We start from the raw sequence: 21495 nt of genomic DNA, 5'->3' as shown, positions 1-21495 counted from the left end.
CAGATTAAAGAGGATTAGGAATGTCAGGTTGTAGGGGTAAGAGTAGATTGCAACATTAGAGTCAGGATAAACCACAGAGAGAAGGTGAAGTTTCAGCAAAGAAGTGAAGGACATAAGGGTGACAGACATGCCGGTATCTGATGGAAGAACATTCCAGCAAGGAGAATCACTAACACAAAGACCTAAAGCAGAAGCAGGTGTGGCATATTCCAAAAACTCAAGAAGGTCACTATGATTGAATAAGTGAGGAGGAGAGTAGAGCACAGAAGGCCCTGGAGTCAGTGAGGGCCAAGTTCACACAGAGCCTTTATTCTGAAGGAAGCTGGGAGCCACTGAAGGGTTTGCAGCAGAGGCATGAGATGATTTGACTGATGCTTTAAGGCAGTAGGCCCCCACTATTTTGGCACCAGGAACCAGTTTCATAGAAGACCATTTTTCCATGTTGCAGGGATGGTTTCAGGATGATTCAGGCAAGTGACATTTATTGTGCACTTTATTTCTACTATTATTATATTTTAATATATAATCAGATAATTATATACCATAAAGTAGAATCAGTGGGAGCCTTGAGCTTGTTTTCCTGCAACTAGAAGATCCCATCTGGGGTGATGCAAGACAATGACAGATCATCAGGCATTAGATTCTTATAAGAAGCACACAACCTAGATCCCTTGCAGGTACATTTCACAATAGGGTTTGCACTCCTACAAGAATCAAATGCCGCCACTGATCTGATAGGAAGCAGAGCTCAGGCAGTAATGCAAGCAATGCAGAGTGGCTGTAAATACAGATGAAGCATTGCTCACTTGCCCACCATTCACCTCCTGGTTCCTAACCCGCCACGGACTGCTACCATTTCATGGCCCAGGGATTGGGGACCTCTGCTTTAAGGGATAACTCTGCCTCTTAGTTGAAAACAGGCTATAGGCCGGGCGCGGTGGCTCAAGCCTGTAATCCCAGCACTTTGGGAGGCCGAGACGGGCGGATCACGAGGTCAGGAGATCGAGACCATCCTGGCTAACACGGTGAAACCCCGTCTCTACTAAAAAATACAAAAACTAGCCGGGCGAGGTGGCGGGCGCCTGTAGTCCCAGCTACTCCGGAGGCTGAGGCAGGAGAACGGCGTGAACCCGGGAGGCGGAGCTTGCAATGAGCTGAGATCCGGCCACTGCACTCCAGCCTGGGCGACAGAGCGAGACTCCATCTCAAAAAAAAAAAAAAAAAGAAAGAAAACAGGCTATAAAGAAGAAAGGGAAGAATGAGACCCTACAAACCAGAACATCACTATACATTGAGGCTTTGGGATACACTGTTTGTTGAATTAATTAATATATGAATGAATGAACTACAGAGGCTGTAGAATAAGAGACACAGAGATCCTCACAAGTATGAAGTAAAAGTGATATGTCTTCTCATCTTTATGAATCAGATACAGTATATTTACATCACACTTTATAATTTTGTGTGTGGTTCTATGCCTATATACATATATGTAAATATTTTCTGTGTGTTCTCTGTGAAGCACTTTTAATTTGGACAAATACCTTCACCTGTTTTATGCTACATATATAAATACCCACACGGTGTCATGTTCATTAATGCCAAGCTGTTGCTATATTAGGCTACTTGCATTTCCTGAAAAATAGCACATTCTAATACTGCTTAGTTGAGGTGAATTTTTTAAGTTCTGAACTTTATGAAATAAGTCTCATCTTGCAAAAATAAAGGTCATGGTTTCAATTCTCATTTAGTTACACTAGTTTGAACAGAAAAAAGTTCCCACAGCCACAGATTCTTTTTCAACCCGACAAACTTATTTCTGAAGACTTTGGGCACAAGAAAGGGCCCAGGGAGTGAATTTGGAAAGCCCTATACAAACCCATCTGGGATAAAAAGAAAGCACAGATGGCCTATTGGCAGTAGATTCATCTATGAAAGGCAGCAGACATTTAAATGTACTATTTTTAAACATGCCAATATAGTTTCAGGATTATCAATTTCAAGGCTGAGTAATTGTAAGGTTTGCAGAAATTATCTTGTTCATCTAGTTAGTCACAAATATTTATCAAGCATGTACTATCTCTCCGCACTGGCAATAGAGAGTTGAGTGGGACAGGATCTGTGCCTGCGCAGTTTATTGAACGCATTCTCAATTTTGATAATGTCACCCTTGGGGAGAGAAAATTCGTCCCTGGGTGAGACACAAAAAGGCTTATTCTTTTAGATGTATAAAACACAGATAAATATGTAGTATATAAACAGACACACAATATATCTGTGGTAATAAAATTTCACAAGGAGGGGTGATTAGAAAAAAATATTTCAGGAAAAAGACTCCCTGAAAAACCATTACAGCAACAAGGGAAGGAAACAAGCAAGTGGTTGTCATGAAATATGGTAACTACAGTGATAAGGAGAGTACAAAACGCTGTAGGTCCATATACCAGGAACACTTAACCTGCTACAAAGGAGGAGTGAGGGAAGGCTTCCTTGGAGAGGTTGCACTTAAGCACCAATGTGAAAGAGGTTCAGTAAGAATTATTCAGGCACACAGGTAAGGAATGGTGTGTTAGAAGCAAAGCAGAGAAGAAGCTGATGCAAAAGTACTGGACAATCGTAAACACAGACTTTTACTGAGGAAAATCTACACAAACCCCTAAATTATCTATGTTGGCTAATTTGGCTTGACTAATTTGGCTACTTTTATAAAGTCAGGCAACAGAGAAAACACTGATAAGTGAAAGCTGAATTCCTGTCACATTTTGGGACTTCACGTCTGTCCTCTCTGACATAAGGGCCCTTCTTTCCATGGTCTGCCGTCATCTCAGTAAGGCCCTTACCCCCTCTCGCCAGAGAATTCCAACCACCCCTGGCTTGTCTCCCTTTCATCCTCTCATGGAAGCACAGCAACATGGTGCTCGCTGGAAGTAATGTGCCGGCTGAGCTGCCTGGAGAGCAGCCCTTATGTACCCCTCTCCACTCCAGATCTTCATGTTGATCCACATCGATGCCTTAGTGTGCCAGTTAAGAGTTTGTAGAATCAAGCTCTAAACTATGGAACAGAGAGAATTTGAGTATTCCTTCAAGTCAATAGTTCTTAAACTTTTAGAATCTGGAGAGAAAACTATAGACCTCCCCTTATTCATCAAGTCATAGATATTTAGGGTGCCTGCTATGTGCCAGGCACTTTTCTAATCACAGAAGAAGGAACCTGGATAGAATAGACAGGATCCTTCATTCACAGAGTTTGCTTTTTAAAGAAGCAAAGAAAAATAGAAAATATATGAACAAATAAATCTAAAAAAATCAATGATGGGTGTTAGGAAGTAAATCGAGAAAGGGTGACAAGTTAAAAAAGCGACTTCAGATTGGGAGATAAGGGGATAAGAATAACAAGTGACATCTGAGCTGAGGCCTGAATGATAAAGAAGCAGCTATGGGACTATCTCAGGGAAAAGTGCCACATGCATAGGTAACGGCCGTATGGTGCAAAGTCTTACAGTGGAAATGAAAACGCACAGAAGCAAAACTGATAGTAGATGTACACCAGTTTGGCTATACTGTCATGAAAGTATCATTTTCAGTATCAATGGCTTAATCAATTCCTCTACTTATGCATACTTACCAGGGACCCCGGGATCTCCTCAAAAACAGCAAGTAAAGTTAATGTCACCAGGAACCTACTGAGAGCTGCTTTCAAGTTCACTGGTTGGTGTTCAGGTCATATCATTTGTTAAATATTTCTAATATTATCTCTATACTAAAGCATAGTACAGACATCATACATCAAATGGGAACCTAGATGCCCTAAAATCCATCTTGTATCTTTGACTAGTAATCCTAGCTTTATGTGCTAACAAAGTGACAGCATCATAGCCATTCAACACACAGGAAGCAGATTTCTTGGGTCTGAATTTTAGCTCTGCCATTTACTTAGCCATGAGAACCTGGGCAAGTTGCCTAAAATGTCTGTGCGTCAGTTTCCCACAAAGTAAGAACAATTATGTATCATAGCACTTTTGTGAGAGTTTAGTGATACAATGCATAGAAAGTATTTGAAAGGCCTTTGGCATATTAGACATTATTACAATGGTTATTACACAACTTGTGAATTCCTGCTAAACTATGCTTACCACCCCAGTCAAATGCACTGTATTTTCTCCCCCTAACTTGCCTTTTTTCTTCATTTCCAGTGGCTGAATTTCCACCAACTTACAAAGTTCAGATAAAATGCCACAAATACCACAAACTTCTACTGGTTACAGATTGTGGAAAAGCCATTTCCCTTCTCTGAACAACTATTAATACCATCTAGTACCAACTGTTAGTACCACTGCTTATATCATCTAAATATAACTTCAACCAGTTACTATCTTACAACATAATTTTGTGTATATGTTTTGTGTACTTGTTCACTGGATTATAAATTCATTTACAGAAGCACTATTCCATAGAAATATAATTTGAGATACATATATAATTTAAAATATTCTATTAATAGTAACTAAAATGTTTAAAAAAATAAAAGAGGAAGTTAATTTTTATATATTTTATATAACCTAGTATAACCAAAATATAAACTTACCATGTAGTCAATATAAACAAATTATTAATGAGATAGTTTATATATTATTTGTACTGAGTCTTTGAAATGCGGTGCATATCTTAAACTTACTGCCCATCTCAGTTTAGACTAGCCATATTTCAAGTGCTCCATAGCCACATATGGACAGTAGTGACCATTCAGAACAACACAGCTTTAGGGCATGTATTATCCTTTACAGCTCTGTATTTATCACAAAGCCTAGCGCAGCACATCCCCTATTTCAGAAGTTCAATATTAATATTTGCTAAATTACTTTAATGATTTATTTTAAATCAGAACAAAATCTAACCACATGGTAAACACATTTCTGCTAGTCATACACACAAAAAATATAAACATGGGAAAGTGATTTTAGCTTTCTTTAAAGAATAAGAAGTTTGTTTTTACCTCAAGATTAATGAAGTAAATTTTTCAGTTATATTTCTTATTAAAAATGTAGTTTAGATTCACCAAGTCCTGTTTCACTGAAAGAAATTGTAATATACAGCAATAAAATGTATTTATTTGTGTGTTAGACATATTCAAAGAAATAATTTAATCCTACTTTCTGACATGAGTAAGAATTTTAGGCAAGTATAACTCATGAAACAAACACGCAGAATATGGTAAATTTCAATGTAAATATTTTGAGGTCATTTTGCTCTTCACCATGACTTTTCCTTAAAATGATGTGGTCTGAAATGCATTTTTTTTCATAAATGATTTTCCAGTGACTCAGAGGCAGTTACAGAAAATGAATGACATTATTTTCAAGTTAGCAACAACATGCTGTGAGGACCAGACCAATCTGAAGCATTCTTGTTAGAAAGGCTGATACGAACAAAAGGAGAAATCCTAACACGTTTTCTGATACTCTAAAATTGGACCTACCTACTCCTTCTTTATTAACTCTATTCTTACCTTTTCTTTTAACTGTGTGTGTCTCTATGCCTGCAAAACTGATTGTGTTACAGAATTTTAAATAAGTAACAAAATGTAATAATTAGAAAAGTAAAATAACTCACCTTTGGCAATTTCAATGGTAATTTGCAAATTGGCAACTGAGAATGGTTTTCATTAATTACGAGAGATTGATTCAAGTTGGGGACTATCTTTCCTTTAGGTACTTTATAAACGACAATGGTGCCTTTATAATGAGGGCAGCTATAGTTTCCAAATTCGTCCACTTCTTTGATTTGGAGTTCCAGCCTAGGTTTTCTTTGCAAGTGAAAAATAAGTGTGTAGTCTTTTCCATAATCTTTCCCATTACCTAAATAGAAGTAAAATGCATTTATTACCATTAAGATATCTCACTTTGGGAGGCCGAGGCGGGCAGATCACGAGGTCAGGAGATCAAGACCATCCTGGCTAACATGGTGAAACCCCGTCTCCATTAAAAATACAAAAAATTAGCCGGGCGTGGTGGCGGGCGCCTGTAGTCCCAGCTACTGGGGAGACTGAGGCAGGAGAAGGGCCTGAACCCGGGAGGCGGAGCTTGCAGTGAGCAGAGATTGCGCCACTGTACTTCAGCCCAGGCTCCAGAAGGAGACTCCGTCTCAAAAAAAATAAATCAATTAATTTAAAAACAACAACAACAACAAAAAGATGTATCACTTTGTGTTACTTAATTTTTAAAAATCCAAATAATTATTTTACTTTAAAAATATGACTAAAACTTTTGTGTATCATTATCTTTTGTCAAAACATAACTTGACAAAGGAACAATAGGCAGAGACCATGTGGATTGCTCAAAAGATTTCTCATCAGTTGTTGGGCCAGGTGCTCTCTGGCTGCTTCTAAACCAAATAATCTTTAGCTTTTCTTTCTCTATTCCATTTTGATATAACCAGAAACTACTAGAAATATTCAGCTTTTGCAACATTTAGAAAATTATTTTCACCCATTGAGAATTATCTTTCTCCTTTCCCCTAACTATTCATATTGCGACCTCACAATAGACGTTCCAGAAATGCACTCTCCTATAACATGTGGCAATTTAAATGAAAATTAATGAACAGTAAATATAATTAAATTTAACTCCTCAGTCTACCTACATTTAAAAGTCTCAGTGACAGCATAAGCATAAAGGCTACCATAATGAATAGCACAGATGTAAAACATTTCCACAATTGTGAAAATGGACAGTGTTGATCTAGAACTTTCAGGTGTGATAGTTATTGAATTTGTGTTACTGAAATTTCTATGAAAACCTGACGAATTCTCCTAAAGTGATAATATACAAATGTTTTATCAACTCCTTACTGAAAATTCTAGAGTTTTTGTGAACATAACATTTCACTCGTTGGGGTTTTACCATGACAATCAGAATATTTTACCTTGTTATTTCAACAGCAGAATAAACACTACCATGTTTCCTAAGGCAGTATATGTCTGCATCAAAATTTGTAAAACTTGTAGGAAGCTATAATGTAGCATTTAAGATAATATGCCTTGGATGTATCGATCTAGGTTCAAGTCCAGCCTCTATGATTTGTGTATTCTGTAATATTTATCTGTTAATATTTGTCCATTGTTTTTCAGATCTTTGAGCTTTTTAGAGACTTCCCTTAGCTTCCTTACCCTTCCTTAGCTTCCCTTAGCTTCCCTTAGCTTCCTTACCCTTAAAACAGGAGAAATAAAGCTTAACTCCTAGGATTGTTTAGGAAATGAAATGAGAAAATATGGATAAAATAATTATCATCGGATCTGGCACACAGTAAGTGCTCAATAAATGACAGCAATGATACCAAATGATAAAAGGCAGGATTCTTGCACTATTTTGAATTTGCACACACACAAAAAACAAAACCAAAATCAAAACCAAAAACAAAAGAAACTCAGATTTTTTTAAAGAAATGTCAAGATGAAACTTTTTTTTTCTTTTTTTGAGACTGAGCCTCACTCTGTCACCCGGGCTGGAATGACACAGCTCCACAGTGGCACAATCTCAGCTCACTAAACCCTCCACCTCCCAAGTTCAAGTTATCCTCCCACGTCAGCCTCCCAAGCAGCTGGGACTATAGATGTGTGCCACCGTGCCTGGCTATTTTTTTTTTTTTTTCATAGAGACGGGGTTTCACCATGATGCCCAGGCTGGTCTCGAACTCTCCTGAAGGCAAGCAATCCACCCTCCTCGGCCTCCCAAAGTGCTGGGATTACAGGCATGAACCACCACATCTGGCCAAGATTTAGCTTTCATGTCTACATGGAAACTTCCTTTGTCTACTGTAAGTCAATATATAGTTGACTGCCCAGAGTTTTCTCTCATGGAAAACGTTCCATTTTGCCCAAGGAACAAAGACTTCAGTGAGAGATGTAGATGATACCAGGACCCTTCCCCCGGTCCTGACTGCTTGAGGTCATTTTGGTGATTTTTCTAAAGCTCAGTTAAATCTAGAAATAGAATAACTCCAGATTACAGAAGGTGTAGAAGTAGATCCCTTTGCAAAACTTTATATTTGAGAGGCAACCTGGCTACTTAGAAGAAAAAAAAAAAAAAAAAAAAAAAACCAGATTCCTAGGAGCCGAATGACTAGCCAGGGATTGTCTTCTTAAGAGAGTCTCACTTTGGTTAAAAAAAAAAAAAAAAAAAAGAGTGGATTATTTGGAGTAATTTAAATGTTATCTAAATAGTAAATTAGGTAAATTGGAGTTTCCAGCTCACTGGAGTGACACCTGGCTAACTTCTGCTTCCATGCTACTAGAGTGCTATCAAGAAAAATTTTACTACTTTGGTCCCTGTGGAATACCAATTAGTAAATTTCCCCTTCTACCCCTTGAAAGACATTATACTCTCTGTTGGGTGCACAATTATTCATAAGAAATGATTTATACAGAGGATATAAGGATTGAGGGTGAGGCATAGCCACTCTGGTTCAATTGAGACCTAAAACTTTTACCAATTTTTAAAACTAAAGATCTCCAGGGAAACTCTCTAAAGATCACATTTATATATGAAGTAGGGATGAAATTATTGAGGATTTACTAACAGTAAATAGCAAAATCTTCATGTTGTAAACAGAAACCATTTTGTAATTTTTTAAAGTTGGAGTTTCATTGTTGTTAAGGCATAATATTATATTTTAAAGACGTCTGGTCCCTGAACAAAAAAATAGATCCAAAAAAATAGAAGTTGCATGAAGAAATTGCACTACTCTGTTTTTTTCTCTCACTGGCATATTTAAAGGAGAAATAAAAGAAAAACTCATTCATTCCATATCCAAAGTGTAAAATCAAGCACTAGTTGACCTCCTGAGAATCTTTTTCTTCTTCTCAATATCTTACGTATATAGTCCCCTAGAAGTGTCTTGAGATAGTAGCTATTTTACATGACAGTAAATACCTGTCATGTAAAAAGTTCGAGAATTTACTTATATTTTGTGGATTACCTGCTGTCCCTTATAGTAATATATTTTCTTCTCAATAATGGGCATTAAATATTTTTCATTGATGACATAGAAAATACAAATGCAAGAATAAATGCTTTTGCTCAGAAAAGTCAGATAAAAAAATTGAAAGGGCTAGCAGTCCGGGAAACCAGAAAAACCCTATGAGAACCACTGGCTCAGTGTATTTCTATATTCTAACCCATTCTCCACCAGCTCTACCTCTAAGCCATGCCATCTTTTACCTGGTTTACTGCAATTAGTCTCCCTGCTTCTCCTCTTGCTCTAAAGCCTATTCTGAATGCAGTTATAATCTAACTCAGATCACTCCTCTGTTGAAAAGCCTTCATGTTTCCCCAAGTCACTCAGCAGAAAACGCCGTCTTTCCAATGGCCTACAAGGCATGATCAGTTCTCACCTCATCTTCCACAACCTGTGCTCACTCCCTCTGATCCAGCCATCTCAGGCTCCCACTGTTCCCCACACACACAAGGCAGGTTTCCACCGAGTTCACTGGCACTGGCAATCCCTCTGCCTGGGATAAACTCCCTTGAGATAGGATTATGGCTTGCTTCCTCACCCTCTTAGAAACTTCTTTTTTAAAAATGTCACCTTCCCAGAATGGTCTTCCCTAAGATAAAACTGCTAGCCTGCTACATCCCTTAAGATCCCCCATCCTTTCCCTTCTTTATTCTTCTATAATTCACTTTTCAGCCCACATTAAGCTATGCATTTTATTTACTTATTTGCTTATTCTCTGTCTTTCTTCATTAGACTTTAATATACATAAGGTCAACAAATTTTTGTTTAGCAAATTAAAGAACGGTTATTATATAGGTGTACAGATACATGTAGAGACACATCCCATAGAATATCTAGAAAAATCACTGCCCTAGGCCAAAGGGCATTCAGGGCAACTTTAAAAGACAGATCTGATAGGGCATTACTAGATGTTATGGGTGATGCTATGTTGCCATTATATAAAATCATATTAAAACACTTTCTGGCACTTTCTGGATTTTGTGTGCAGTGGGGGCTTGGTTATCTTGCAATAATCCAAGTGCTAAACTGACAACTCTCACCTAGAGAATGAAAGCTTGCTGTAGCTTGTGTCCAGAAGAATGCCAAAAACCATTATAAAAACCAAAGGACACATCTATCCATCTTCCTTCCTATTAGAGATGGAAATATAGTCCGTGTCCTGTGACCTTCACTGAAAAGCCATTCATATTCTCTATAAGTGAATAGAGAGATTTTGGCATTTTCAAAGGGCAGTAATCTAAATTTATTAATTAAAGTTTTAAATACTTTTAATTGTGCTTAATATTATAATGTTTTTTTCTAAACTTTAGTCTTCATTTCTTTCAACAAATACTGAGTTTCTTCTAACTGTCAGACTCTGTCCTAGGTGTGGGGACTGAATGCTGACCGCCAACAGGACAGTGCCTCCACGGATGGGACTGTGGTAGGAGAAACTGGAGTTGATCAAACAATTAAATGAACGAATAGAAAATTGCATGTGACAGAGGCCACAAAAGAAAAAAAGAGGATCTGCAAAAGTATAATAGAACTATAAAAAATAGAATAAGTTCTGACATAATCAGGAAGGACAGAGAAAGCTTTTCAGAACGTGATCTTTAAGGTGAGACCTGAAGATACAGCAGGAGAGAACTGGGGGTGAGGGTGGGGGTTGGGAGGGCGAGGAGAATCCTCCAGGCAGAGAATCTCTAGCTTTATCTCTTTGAGATTCACAGAGACTACTCTAGGCCCTGATAAAAGGATGGATCAATTCTTTTACCAGGATGAGGTATCAATTGTTTACTGAGGATCTTGTCCCTCTTAGGCAGAGAAAAACCCAGTGAGGCTCCAGATCTGAGCCTGTCTCCCTAGGAAAAGCAAACCTAGGATCTGGGTATCCTGCCTGACTCATTTTCCTTGAATGAAGACGAACTCTTCCCCATCCCTTCTACGGAGGAATTGCACAGGTGCTGGCTGCCTTGGATGCTCTTGGTTTAGCAGGTGCTCCCCGGTCTCCACAGCAGGCAGTGGGATATTCAGTACCACTGCTTGTGAGTAGAACAGTAATGCACTCCTGTTTAGGGTGGTTGGTAAACACAGCTGCTGTTCACAGTATTACAGGAAAATCATTTGCATCATTAGTTTGGGTGGGACACTTCTGGTTAGTATTATATCTCATTAGAGAGATTTCTCCAGGGTGGACCCTGTGGTTTCTGCTCCGGAAGCCAAGTAGGAAGGGGCCTCTTCCACCCTTCCTTCCTCTCTCTCCTCTCTCTTCCCTGCCCCCTTCTCTGCCATCTTTGTCACTTGCTCACTAAGTCCTGTCAGCTGGTTCAGATGCTGAGATCCTGTATGTGAGAGTAGAATAGACACTTAAAATTGGGACATTTTAGGTCTCACTTATTCCTGAGATATCAAAAAAGGGGGGAGGGCAGCATCAGCTTCAAGCCTTGTCCCTTCTTTGAAGCAAAAAAGAACCAATGAGGCTTGGAGCTATTTCTTGAATCAGAGAGAAAATAGGCATAATAAAATAAATGGGATCCATATTAATTTATAAACAAACAGAGTACATCCCCTCAAGTCAATGTAGAAAGCCTCCAGGGCCAGAAATCTTCATAAAATCTGTCCTGAATTTTCCCTCTCACCTCATTTTTATGCATACACCTGTTAGACTCTATTTCACCGCAGGGCAAGCAGTTAGAAAGAGGAAGGTGTTGACTTAATGAAAAAGAAATTGTTGTGATGGCAACTCTTTCAAAGAACATTTGCTTTCTATTCCCACACAGCTGTTTTCTCTTCATGTTCTTTTTCTTCCTTTTCTCTTTCTCTTCATCTCTTTCCTTTGACCGCTTTAGTCTCATCTATTCATTCACTTCTCTAATCTCTCCTGCCACCTCTCATATTCATCCTGCTTGCTTTCCTCATCACTGTTATATAATCATTCATTCACTACACACTTATCAAAAGTACTTGCATGTTCATTGCAGCACTATTTACAATAGCAAAGCCATAGAATCAAGCTAGGGGCCCATCAACAGTGGACTGGATCGAGAAAATGTGGTATATATACACCATGGAATAGCATGCAGCCACAAAAAAAGAACAAAATTATGTCCTTTGCAACAAAATGGATGCAACTAGAAGCCATCATCCTAAGCAAATTAATGCAGAAACATAAAACCTAATACTACATGTTCTTATAAGTGGGAGCTAAACTTAGATGCACATGGACATGAAGATGGCAACAATAGACACTGGAGACTACAAGGGCTGAAAAACTCATTGTTGAAATCACTCTCTAGATATAAGTCTATCAAACATTGTACAGAAGAAAATGAAAGTGATAGTTTGTTTATCAGTCAATGATATTTCTTCAGTGTATTTGATTACGGTGTACAATAACTGGTAATACATTACTTGTATCAATGTTTAGTTGGATTGATATCAAAAATAAAGCATTTTGTAAAGAAAAAAAAAAAAGCTTTGGATATACCAGTTCCTATGTTAGGCTCGGAGGATGTATTAACAAGAAAGACATGGTCACTGCCCTCATGAAGTTTTCATTCTGGTGAAGGGTAAAGGACATAGCATAACTATATGAACAAAAAGTAAATAAGTTAATTAAATAATTTCAAATTGTGGTAAGATTTAGAGTGAAAACAAAAATAGCACTAGAGAAATACGGGAAAAGAAGTAAGCAAGGTACGTACGTCATTTAGATGATCTCAGCTCACTGCAACCTGCAACCTCTGCCTCCCAGTTTCAAGTGATTCTCCTGCCTCAGCCTCCCAGTAGCTGGGATTACAGGCACCGGCCACCACACCAGACTAATTTTTTTTTTAACTGAGTAGAGATGAGGTTTCACTATGTTGACCAGGCCAGTCTTGAACACCTGACCTCAAGTGATTTGCCTGCCTCAGCCTCCCAAAGTTCTGGGATTACAGGGGTGAGCCATGTACCCAGCCTAGATCAATTATTCTTAATTTCTTTTTTGCCATAGACTCCTTTAGAGTTTGGTGAAAACTGCCCATTGATTCTCAGAGTAGTCTTTGAAAAATATAAAATAAAATACATGGAATTAAAAATATGGCAATTATACTGAAATATAGATCTATTCACATATCTTTTGGGAGTCCACTGATGCCCAGGTTAGATTCTTTGTAAAACATCTTAAAGAGTTTGGATATTATTTTAGATAGAATAGGGGGTAAAAATAAGGTTGTAATCACTGGTATAATATAGTATGATTTATGTTTTTAAAGGATCACTCTTATTACCACATGGTAATTGATTTCATACGGCCAATAATGGAAGCACTTAGACGGCAACTTTATTGTCGTAGGAAAGATATGATCCTAGTTTGGATTCAGATAGTAACTGTGGAAAAGGCTGTTTCTAAAAAGTATCACTTAGAATCTTCCTGTAAAGGAACATGCATGCCCTAAGGAGAAAATAAAGAAATGGGAATGGAAGAAGTATAATACATAAGTCTTTTTCTCTTCCTACTTCCTAAAGTCTCTCGTCAATCCTCTGAAGGTTTCCTTAGTAACACAAGTTTAGCAAACTCTTTTGAAGAGCTTGTGGCTTATAGCCCATAAAATATATAAAAAGATTTCTTTATACGTACTTGAAGCAAATATGTTTCCAGTAAATCTTAAAAGAAGTTGTTCTCCTTCTCGAACTTGGAAATGACGAGATGGCTCTGGAGGTCCCCCAAACCCTTCCAAGCGCAGGTTCTTAAGCGCCTGGCTTAAATCTTTGGAAGGCACCACTAAAACAGCTATTCTATGTGGATTGTCCTTCTGGTGAGACAGCACTATGCAGGCAGTGGTGCTGAGCATGGCTTCCTCTAAAGATTTCACAAAAGTAACCAAATGACTATTGTCCATGGTGGAAGAGAGGTGAAGTACAATAAACCTGCATGGAAGAAAGAGGTGAGACCCGAGGGAAAAACGCAGCATCAAGAACATCACTGATACCTAATAACACCCAAGCAAAGAGCCATTATCAAACAGACGTCTTTTAAAATCAAGTATTCTCAAGGCCAACAGGTTAGATTCATTAATGATTGTAAAGAAACTCTTGGCCATCAAGAAACCGGCTCAGGCTGGGCACAGTGGCTCACGTCACTTGGGAGGCATCCCAGCACTTTGGGAGGCCATGGAGGGTGGATCTTTTGAGCCTAGAAGTTCAACACCAGCCTGAGCAACATGGCACAACTCAATCTCTATAAAAAAAAGAGAAAGAAATAAAAAAGAAACCAGCTCAAATCAAACTAAATTCTAAAACATGTTCTTAAACGAAGAAGTCATACAGTCTCAGCTCAGCTCTAAACATGGCAGCATATTTTAAGTTATATTTTAATTAGAATTACAAAAGAGCATATTTAAAGTATAGAAGAGAAAGATGAGCACAATAATTTATTGACTCTCCATAGGATGCAGAATATATACCATAATTAAATGGGGATTGAAATATGCATCTCTGTGTAGGTGTGAAGGATCGTTAGGATGGACCTTGGTAGGGACTGCATTATGTATCACCGTCTCTGCACACATACACCTTCATGTGTTGAAGTAGTATCCCCTGGTACCTCAGAATGGGACCTTATTTAGAGATAGGGACTTTACAGAGCTAATCAGGTTAAGGTGAAGTCATTAGGGTCTTCTCTAATCCAGTATGACTGGTGTCATAAAAGAGAAATTTCAACACATAGAAATGCATAGAGAGAAAACACCCTGAGACCATGAAGAGGGCCATGTACAAGCCAAGAAGAGAGGCCTGGGTAGCTCCTTCCCTCACAGCCCTTGGAAAGAACAAACCCTGCTAGCACCTTGATTTTGTACTTCTGGCCTCCAGAACTGTGAAATGGTAAGTTTCTGTTGTTTAAGCCACCAGTGTGTGGTACATTGTTACGGCAGCCTTAACAAACTAATACAGACCTTTTTCCCTGGACCGGATACCCGTTCTCAAATTCTTCTCCAGTGATTTGGCCTAAAAGAGGCCCTCACCCAGAGTAGCCCTACATCCACAGACAAGGACTAACCAATGTGGGGATGCAAAGTGAGCCACCTTGGTACTCGTACTGCAGAGCTCCCCAGAGGGTGTCAGGCTACAGAAATACTTCATCTGACACCATCATTTTTTCCATCTTCCTCCTTTGCCCTACAGGATTTACCCAAGAGCTCTCTTTCAATGAATCACTTGCTTTTCATCTCAGACTCTATTCCTAGGAAACTGGATTCAAGAAAATCATAAATGTAAAACCTCCCATTATGAAATAAAAGCTATCTTTAGATACATGATCACCTGTCTCTATGAGTGGCTACCCTTCATGAACCTTAAATCTGTCTAAAACTCTTCTCATAATGGGCTGTCTAGAAAACATGGAAATGAGAAAGCAAAATGAGGGCACTGAAGTAACAAATTCCGCTTATCTATACATAGTTATAAGATATGCATAATATGAACAGTTAATTACTATCTCCATGGAATTTCAGAAATGAAGGTGCTATTTTAAAACTATTTTGGAGTTAGCAGAAACCTGTAGTTATGAGTGCTTTCCAAAAGCACTTGTTTAACTATCATAAATGAAATTACAGATAGCATATCCGTGTCAGTTCTGGTTTGCATTTTAAGTATCCTTTAAAGAATGGTTAATATTTCCATTTGAAGGATTAAAATGTAATCTTACTATTCCATTTCTATAAACTCCATTTATGACCATCAGAAAAGAGTATCATCAACTTTGATTGTTTGTTATTGTATTACCTCTGCAAATGTTCATTCAGTTCAACTGATATCAACCCACTCTGTATGGTTTTCACAACAACATCATAAAGCTCACACCAACCACTGTCTTGGCTTCTGAATCCCAGTAATTTCAAACATTCACTGGCATTTTTCCCAGGTTTTCTTATGGAGGCACTTTTTGTCCTATATGATGGTAACAGAAGATATATTGGTACAATTTACACGGTATAAATATTATTTAATGCATTCATTCTTTCATTGTGAATGAACTAATAACAATTCATTAAGTACATACTATGTGCCAGTAATTATGCTTTGCACCACAAATACAGAGATCAAACTATATAACCCTTGTCCTACAGAAGCATGTAGTAACACAGTATTATCTAATTACAGCACAAGGTGACCTGTGTGATAATTAAAGAAACGTACATGGTGGTTTAGGAGCAGAAGCAAGAGGCTTGGGAAGCCTGCAAAGTTAAAATGCTAATATTTGAGATGAGCTTTGGAGAATGACAAGCTTTTTACAACTGGCAAAATAGATTTAAGAGAGTACCCAAAAACATTAATAAACTCACTGATGTAAACCCAGATACTCTAGAATAGCAAACAGTGGTTGTAAAGCAAAAAAGGTAAGCGCACAAACCCAGGAGCAAAACTGCCCAGTTTCAAAGCCTGGATGGCTCTGCCTCTTATGAACTGTATGACCATGAGCAAATTATTTCATTTCTCTTAATCTGTTTTCTTACCTATCATATGAAAATAATAATAGTACTGATATGGTTTGGCTGTGCCCCCATCCAAATCTCATTTTGAATTGTAGCTTCCATAATTCCCAAATGTTGTGGGAGGGACCTGGTAGGAGACAACTGAATCATGGGGGCAGTTTCCCCCCATACTGTTTTTGTGGTAGTGAATAAGTCTCATGGATCTAATGGTTTTATAAGGGGTCTCTCCTTTTGCTTGGCTCTCATTCTCTCTCGCCTTCTGCCATGTAAGACGTGTCTTTCACCTTCCACCATGATTGTGAGGCCTCCCCAGCCACATGGAACTGTGAGTCCATTAAACCTCTTTTTCTTTATAAATTATCGAGTCTTGGATATATTTTTATCAGTGGCATGAAAATGGACTAACACAAGTACCAATATCATGGGATTAAATGAATTAATATTTGTAAAGCACTTATAATTGTAGTGAGCATAAGTAGTATTAATATTCTAACTCTACTTTCTACCGTAGGCACAGCCAATTTACTTTCTTGTACAGTTTTCCTTCTTGTGTAGCCTGCCCCACCCAAAGGCCCTAAAGAAATTGGCTATATGTGCCATGTGATATTTTTCCCCAACCACAGCTCATGTGACTAACAGTATACCAATTTCCAACGGCCAGTCAATTTGATTATCTTTCTTGGAATTTGACTAAGTGGTCCAGGGACTATAACTTGTCACAGTTCTGTTTCTGTGGTACCTTGGTCAATGAAAATTAATAAGCAGAAAGATTATTCAGAAAGGAAAAATAGATGCTAAGAGAGAAAAGGAGAAAAATCAAGAGGAGAGGATCCATATAGTCCTAGAGATGGAGAAAGCAGAGGTTCACTATTTTAGCCTCACAATAAACTCTTTTCTTGAATTTGTTTAAGTGAACATCTGTTCCATACAATTAAAGGAAGAAAAGTCCCTGATACTGAACATCTTTGGAGAAAAATACCTAGTCTAATGATGCTACCTACACTCCACAAAGAGACAGAGCCATGGTATATGAATGGAGACCGGAATGTGAATTTCATATATTCATTTGTGAAGTGAACTAGAGTTAAAGGCTTAAAAACCAACTTACTTTCACAGGCTGACGTGTCCTATGACCCATGGATTCAGATTAGAAACTGAACTTGATTTAAAATGTCTACTCTGAAAACTTCTTACTCTGTATTGGTTACTTCAGGGGATCAGCTAGATTAAAATTAGGAGCTTAGGGGAAAAATAACATTTACTTTTATGCTACTGGGTTATAACCACAGATGTGGTGAATTCTGTAACCCTTGGAAGTTAATAATTTATTCACACAGGAAGTTACACTCTCACTGAATCCAGAATGTTGGTCATTTACTAGAAATTGACTTGAATGTAATTTTTTTTCTGATAGCATTCATTCACTTTTTTTTCTGTTGAAAACCTAAATTATCTGTGGAGACCGACAGGCTCCCAAGGGTGGTGGGGCTGTCCCTAATCCCAGGACCATTGGGTATATAACCTAAGGCAAATAGTGTATTTGTCATTCATTAATGCTCCTCACCAGAATATCCAATTTCGCCCTGATCTGAATATATGACGGGGTTACACTTCCTGGACTCTGTGGTTGAATGGGGCCAAGTGACTAGTTCCAGTAAATGATGTGAATGAAAAAAAAAAAATGTGTCACTTTGAGGCCAAGCACTTAATTGCTAATATGGGTCTAGCCAAAGATCTTTCTTCTGCCACTGTCATAGCAACCGAACAGTGGCTGTTCTATCTAGAGTGAGGATGACCAAGAAGCAGCCTACCTTTGATGGCCACGACAGATGCAAAGATTGTTGTATAAGCCCTTGGGATTTGAGAGTTTTGTTACCATGCCATAACCTAGGTTAATCTGCGCTATATCTGTCTTCTGGTTCCAGTGATCCATTCAGGGATGAGTTTGTGACAGATCTGGAGTGAGAATCAGGCCCTGGGCTTTTATGCATATTCATAGGGAAAAAGCTTCCTCTTTTCCACTGAACTTGGACTTATAAAGATGTAGCTATGTTGCCAGAATGAGGAACAAGCATGTCAGAGAATGGAATTGGCACAGAGGAAAGCAGATAGAGATGAAGAAGAGAGATTAGGTTCTTCCTGGTTGAAGACATATATATATAGATAGATACATCCTCAGATTTTTAATTTACATATATCAAAAATTCTTTTTTGCTTAAATACTTCGGATTTGCTTTCCTGTCACTTAAATGAAGAGTCCTTAATGATATAAAGATTAAACTTAAACTTTAATAGGCACAGTCCACATTCAAATTAAATAATCTGATGGTATACTTGTGTCTCGCAGCTGTTAACAGCTCTGCAACTAAACTATTTCCTTCATATATGTTATTAGCAAAGTTTGACAACTAGTATTGTCTGACAGTGAATAGCACTTCATCAAACTCCATAAAAGGCAACATGCTGACATAGTGATAGTTCCAAAAATAGTAAAGATTTATTTTTTAAATGTGTTTATTTTAAAATGACCAATTTTGCTTGGGATTCACGCAGACAGTACTAATCTCTCTGAGGTTACTGATTAAAATGTCATGCTACTTTTTCTGTGGAAAAAAATAATATATGATACAGAATTTGACAAGCATTCAAACTATCAAAATTCTCATTCTATATTATATTTTACTTTCGGGATATTTTCTTTGTGATATTCATCATGCATAGATATTTAAATGTGAATGTCACCAATGTTTTGAGGTTAACTTTTTCTCAGAAAACTATAATTATTCATTAAAGTATTAATTTTAAATGGTATGCTGTATTCAAAAAACTTAAAATATTTTCCCATTTTAAGTTATTCATGTTGATTATAAAATTCCTTTAAAATGGAAAAGTAAAGGGAAGAAGAAAGTCCACATAGCCACATTGTCTGAAGTCAAATATTATAATATATTGATACATTTCTGGTAGTTTTTATTTTTATATGGATTATTTGACTTTAAAGTGGTGAAATATTTGACGTATTTTAAAACATGTCATATTTATGTTAATATTATGTCATAAATATTGCCATATTTATGTCAATATTTGACATATTGTATGACAAATTGTGTACCTTAACTTTACCATTTGTAATCGGTGTAATGGTTGTTGGATATCAATTCAAATGACCTGAGTGCTTACCACACAGCTGAGAGAAACGTTCTCTCTTGATATAACTGTACATTGTGACTGTAGGTCCATCTACTCTTGGAGCTTTACTCAGTTCAAGGTGTCACAGTTACAATTATTGTACAGAGGAAAAAACCCTACATAATCTAAGTAGTCCTCAGTCTTCATGTATTGTCCCATTCTCCTTTGCTTTGCTGATGTTGCTGCCTCACTGCTATTGAAAACAAAAGATCCTCCATGATCTGATGCAATGCCCTCGTTTGGTGTATTTACCTACGTGTGCCACTACTCTGGCAATAGCTTTTAAGGTGAGGAAAAACAAGAAAACTCTCTTTCCACTGTTATGCTATATGTGATTCAGTTATTCCACCCTGAGCTTGAGCTCCCAATGACACTGTACCTTAGTGGACCCATGCACCCTGGCCCCCAACATGCCCACACAGTAATTTTTTTAAAGAAATTTTCACAGTGCTGGAACTGTCTTATATTTTATCCAGTTTCTGGACAATAAATGAGCACAGGTCATCCTAGGCTGAAATTTAGTCATCCATTCAAATTTCTTTCTCTATTATGCTATCTTTTCTTGCCAGCTGACAGCAGAATATCCACTTAAATCCAACAGAAACGTTTCAATAATGTTGCACCTCAGGAAAAAAAAGGGAGTGATGACTTCAATCTCTTTCATCTCAGGAGACTCTGTTCACTCTGTAGATTTGCCTGTCTATCCCTAGGGACAATAAGATTCATATACCAAGGAGTATACAGATAAGTAGATGTATTGGATACGACTCTTTGGGGTACAGGTAACAGAAACCCAAATTAATTTTACTTAGTTATAAATAAATTAATTATAGTAATCCTTGATTGTTAATGGGGAAAAGAGACAAATGTGGAGGGCCTCAGATATAAACTCTGTCTGGAATTGGAATATCATCTTTGTCTAATTACTTCTCTTCTCTGCATCTTTCCTTTTTTATCTAGTACTATTAATAATCATTCTTTTTCCAGCAGCAGAAATCACGGTTGTTGACAACGTCTAAGTTTTATATCCTAAGGTATGAGCTACACCCAAAATTACCCTTTTTATAGGCATCAGGGAATTACAATCAGCCTCTTGTGGTTCAAGTGTTTAATTATACGTAGGGATATTAATGAATATAGAAGCTCCCATTGCATCTGCATGGATAGGAAGGGCAATTTGCAGAAATTGTGGTACAATTCCCAAAACATAAGGTGTCTAGCAGGGAAAACAATAGATATATCCTCCAGTCTGCATTTTCTCAAGCCTAACAGTACACAATTACATATTTCCCACTTAAATTGCCTAAATACCACACAAACGACATTCAAAAGATTTTTCACAAGATTAAAAAATCTGCTCCAATGCACCTTAATATTTTGTTTCTGTAACTAGGAAATAGACACTATCGGGAATTTTTCAAGGATAGTTTCTTTTGTATTTAAAAACTAAATTATTTCCCACTTGGCATTCCAATTCACAGGGAACCTTGTTTTCTTACAGAAAATAGTACATATGAATTAAAAATACTTCTAAATACACTACCTCCAAATTTAACACATGAAACAAATCTTACTTTCTCCGTAAGCATTTACCTCAATGTTTCATTGAAACAATTTCACTCCATTAAATGAGATTTGCCTGTGTTGACAATACGGCACTCACTGATAAGCACAAAGGAAAATGTAGTATGTGCGATTTCATTATTTATAAAATTGTCATTTCCTTCTTAGGTAGACTGTCTAAAATATTACAAATTTAATACACAAAATCCAGAATTATAAATAACATATTTAGAATAATCTCTAGTTTAAAACAACTAGATCTTGATAAATGTGC

The 21495-nt window shown here is 37.5% G+C and overlaps 1 protein-coding gene across 2 annotated transcripts in view; it reads right to left on the bottom strand.

Annotated features, from left to right (window-relative positions):
• Nucleotides 1-21495, bottom strand: part of DTHD1 (death domain containing 1) — a 66095-nt gene that overhangs the window by 22942 nt on the left and 21658 nt on the right. For both annotated transcript variants that reach the window (XM_025386134.1, XM_025386133.1), the window contains exons 5-7: nucleotides 15760-15924; nucleotides 13616-13905; nucleotides 5611-5855 (exon numbers count right to left, since the gene is read on the bottom strand). In XM_025386134.1, the coding sequence (XP_025241919.1) occupies nucleotides 5611-5855; nucleotides 13616-13905; nucleotides 15760-15924 (700 nt within the window). The remainder of the gene's footprint in view (nucleotides 1-5610; nucleotides 5856-13615; nucleotides 13906-15759; nucleotides 15925-21495) is intronic.

The sequence above is a fragment of the Theropithecus gelada genome, chromosome 5 (assembly GCF_003255815.1).
Source record: "Theropithecus gelada isolate Dixy chromosome 5, Tgel_1.0, whole genome shotgun sequence".
NCBI classification, from domain to species: domain Eukaryota; kingdom Metazoa; phylum Chordata; class Mammalia; order Primates; family Cercopithecidae; genus Theropithecus; species Theropithecus gelada.
The sequence above is the reverse complement of the archived record's forward strand: the minus strand, read 5'-3'. Positions and strand labels throughout refer to the sequence as shown.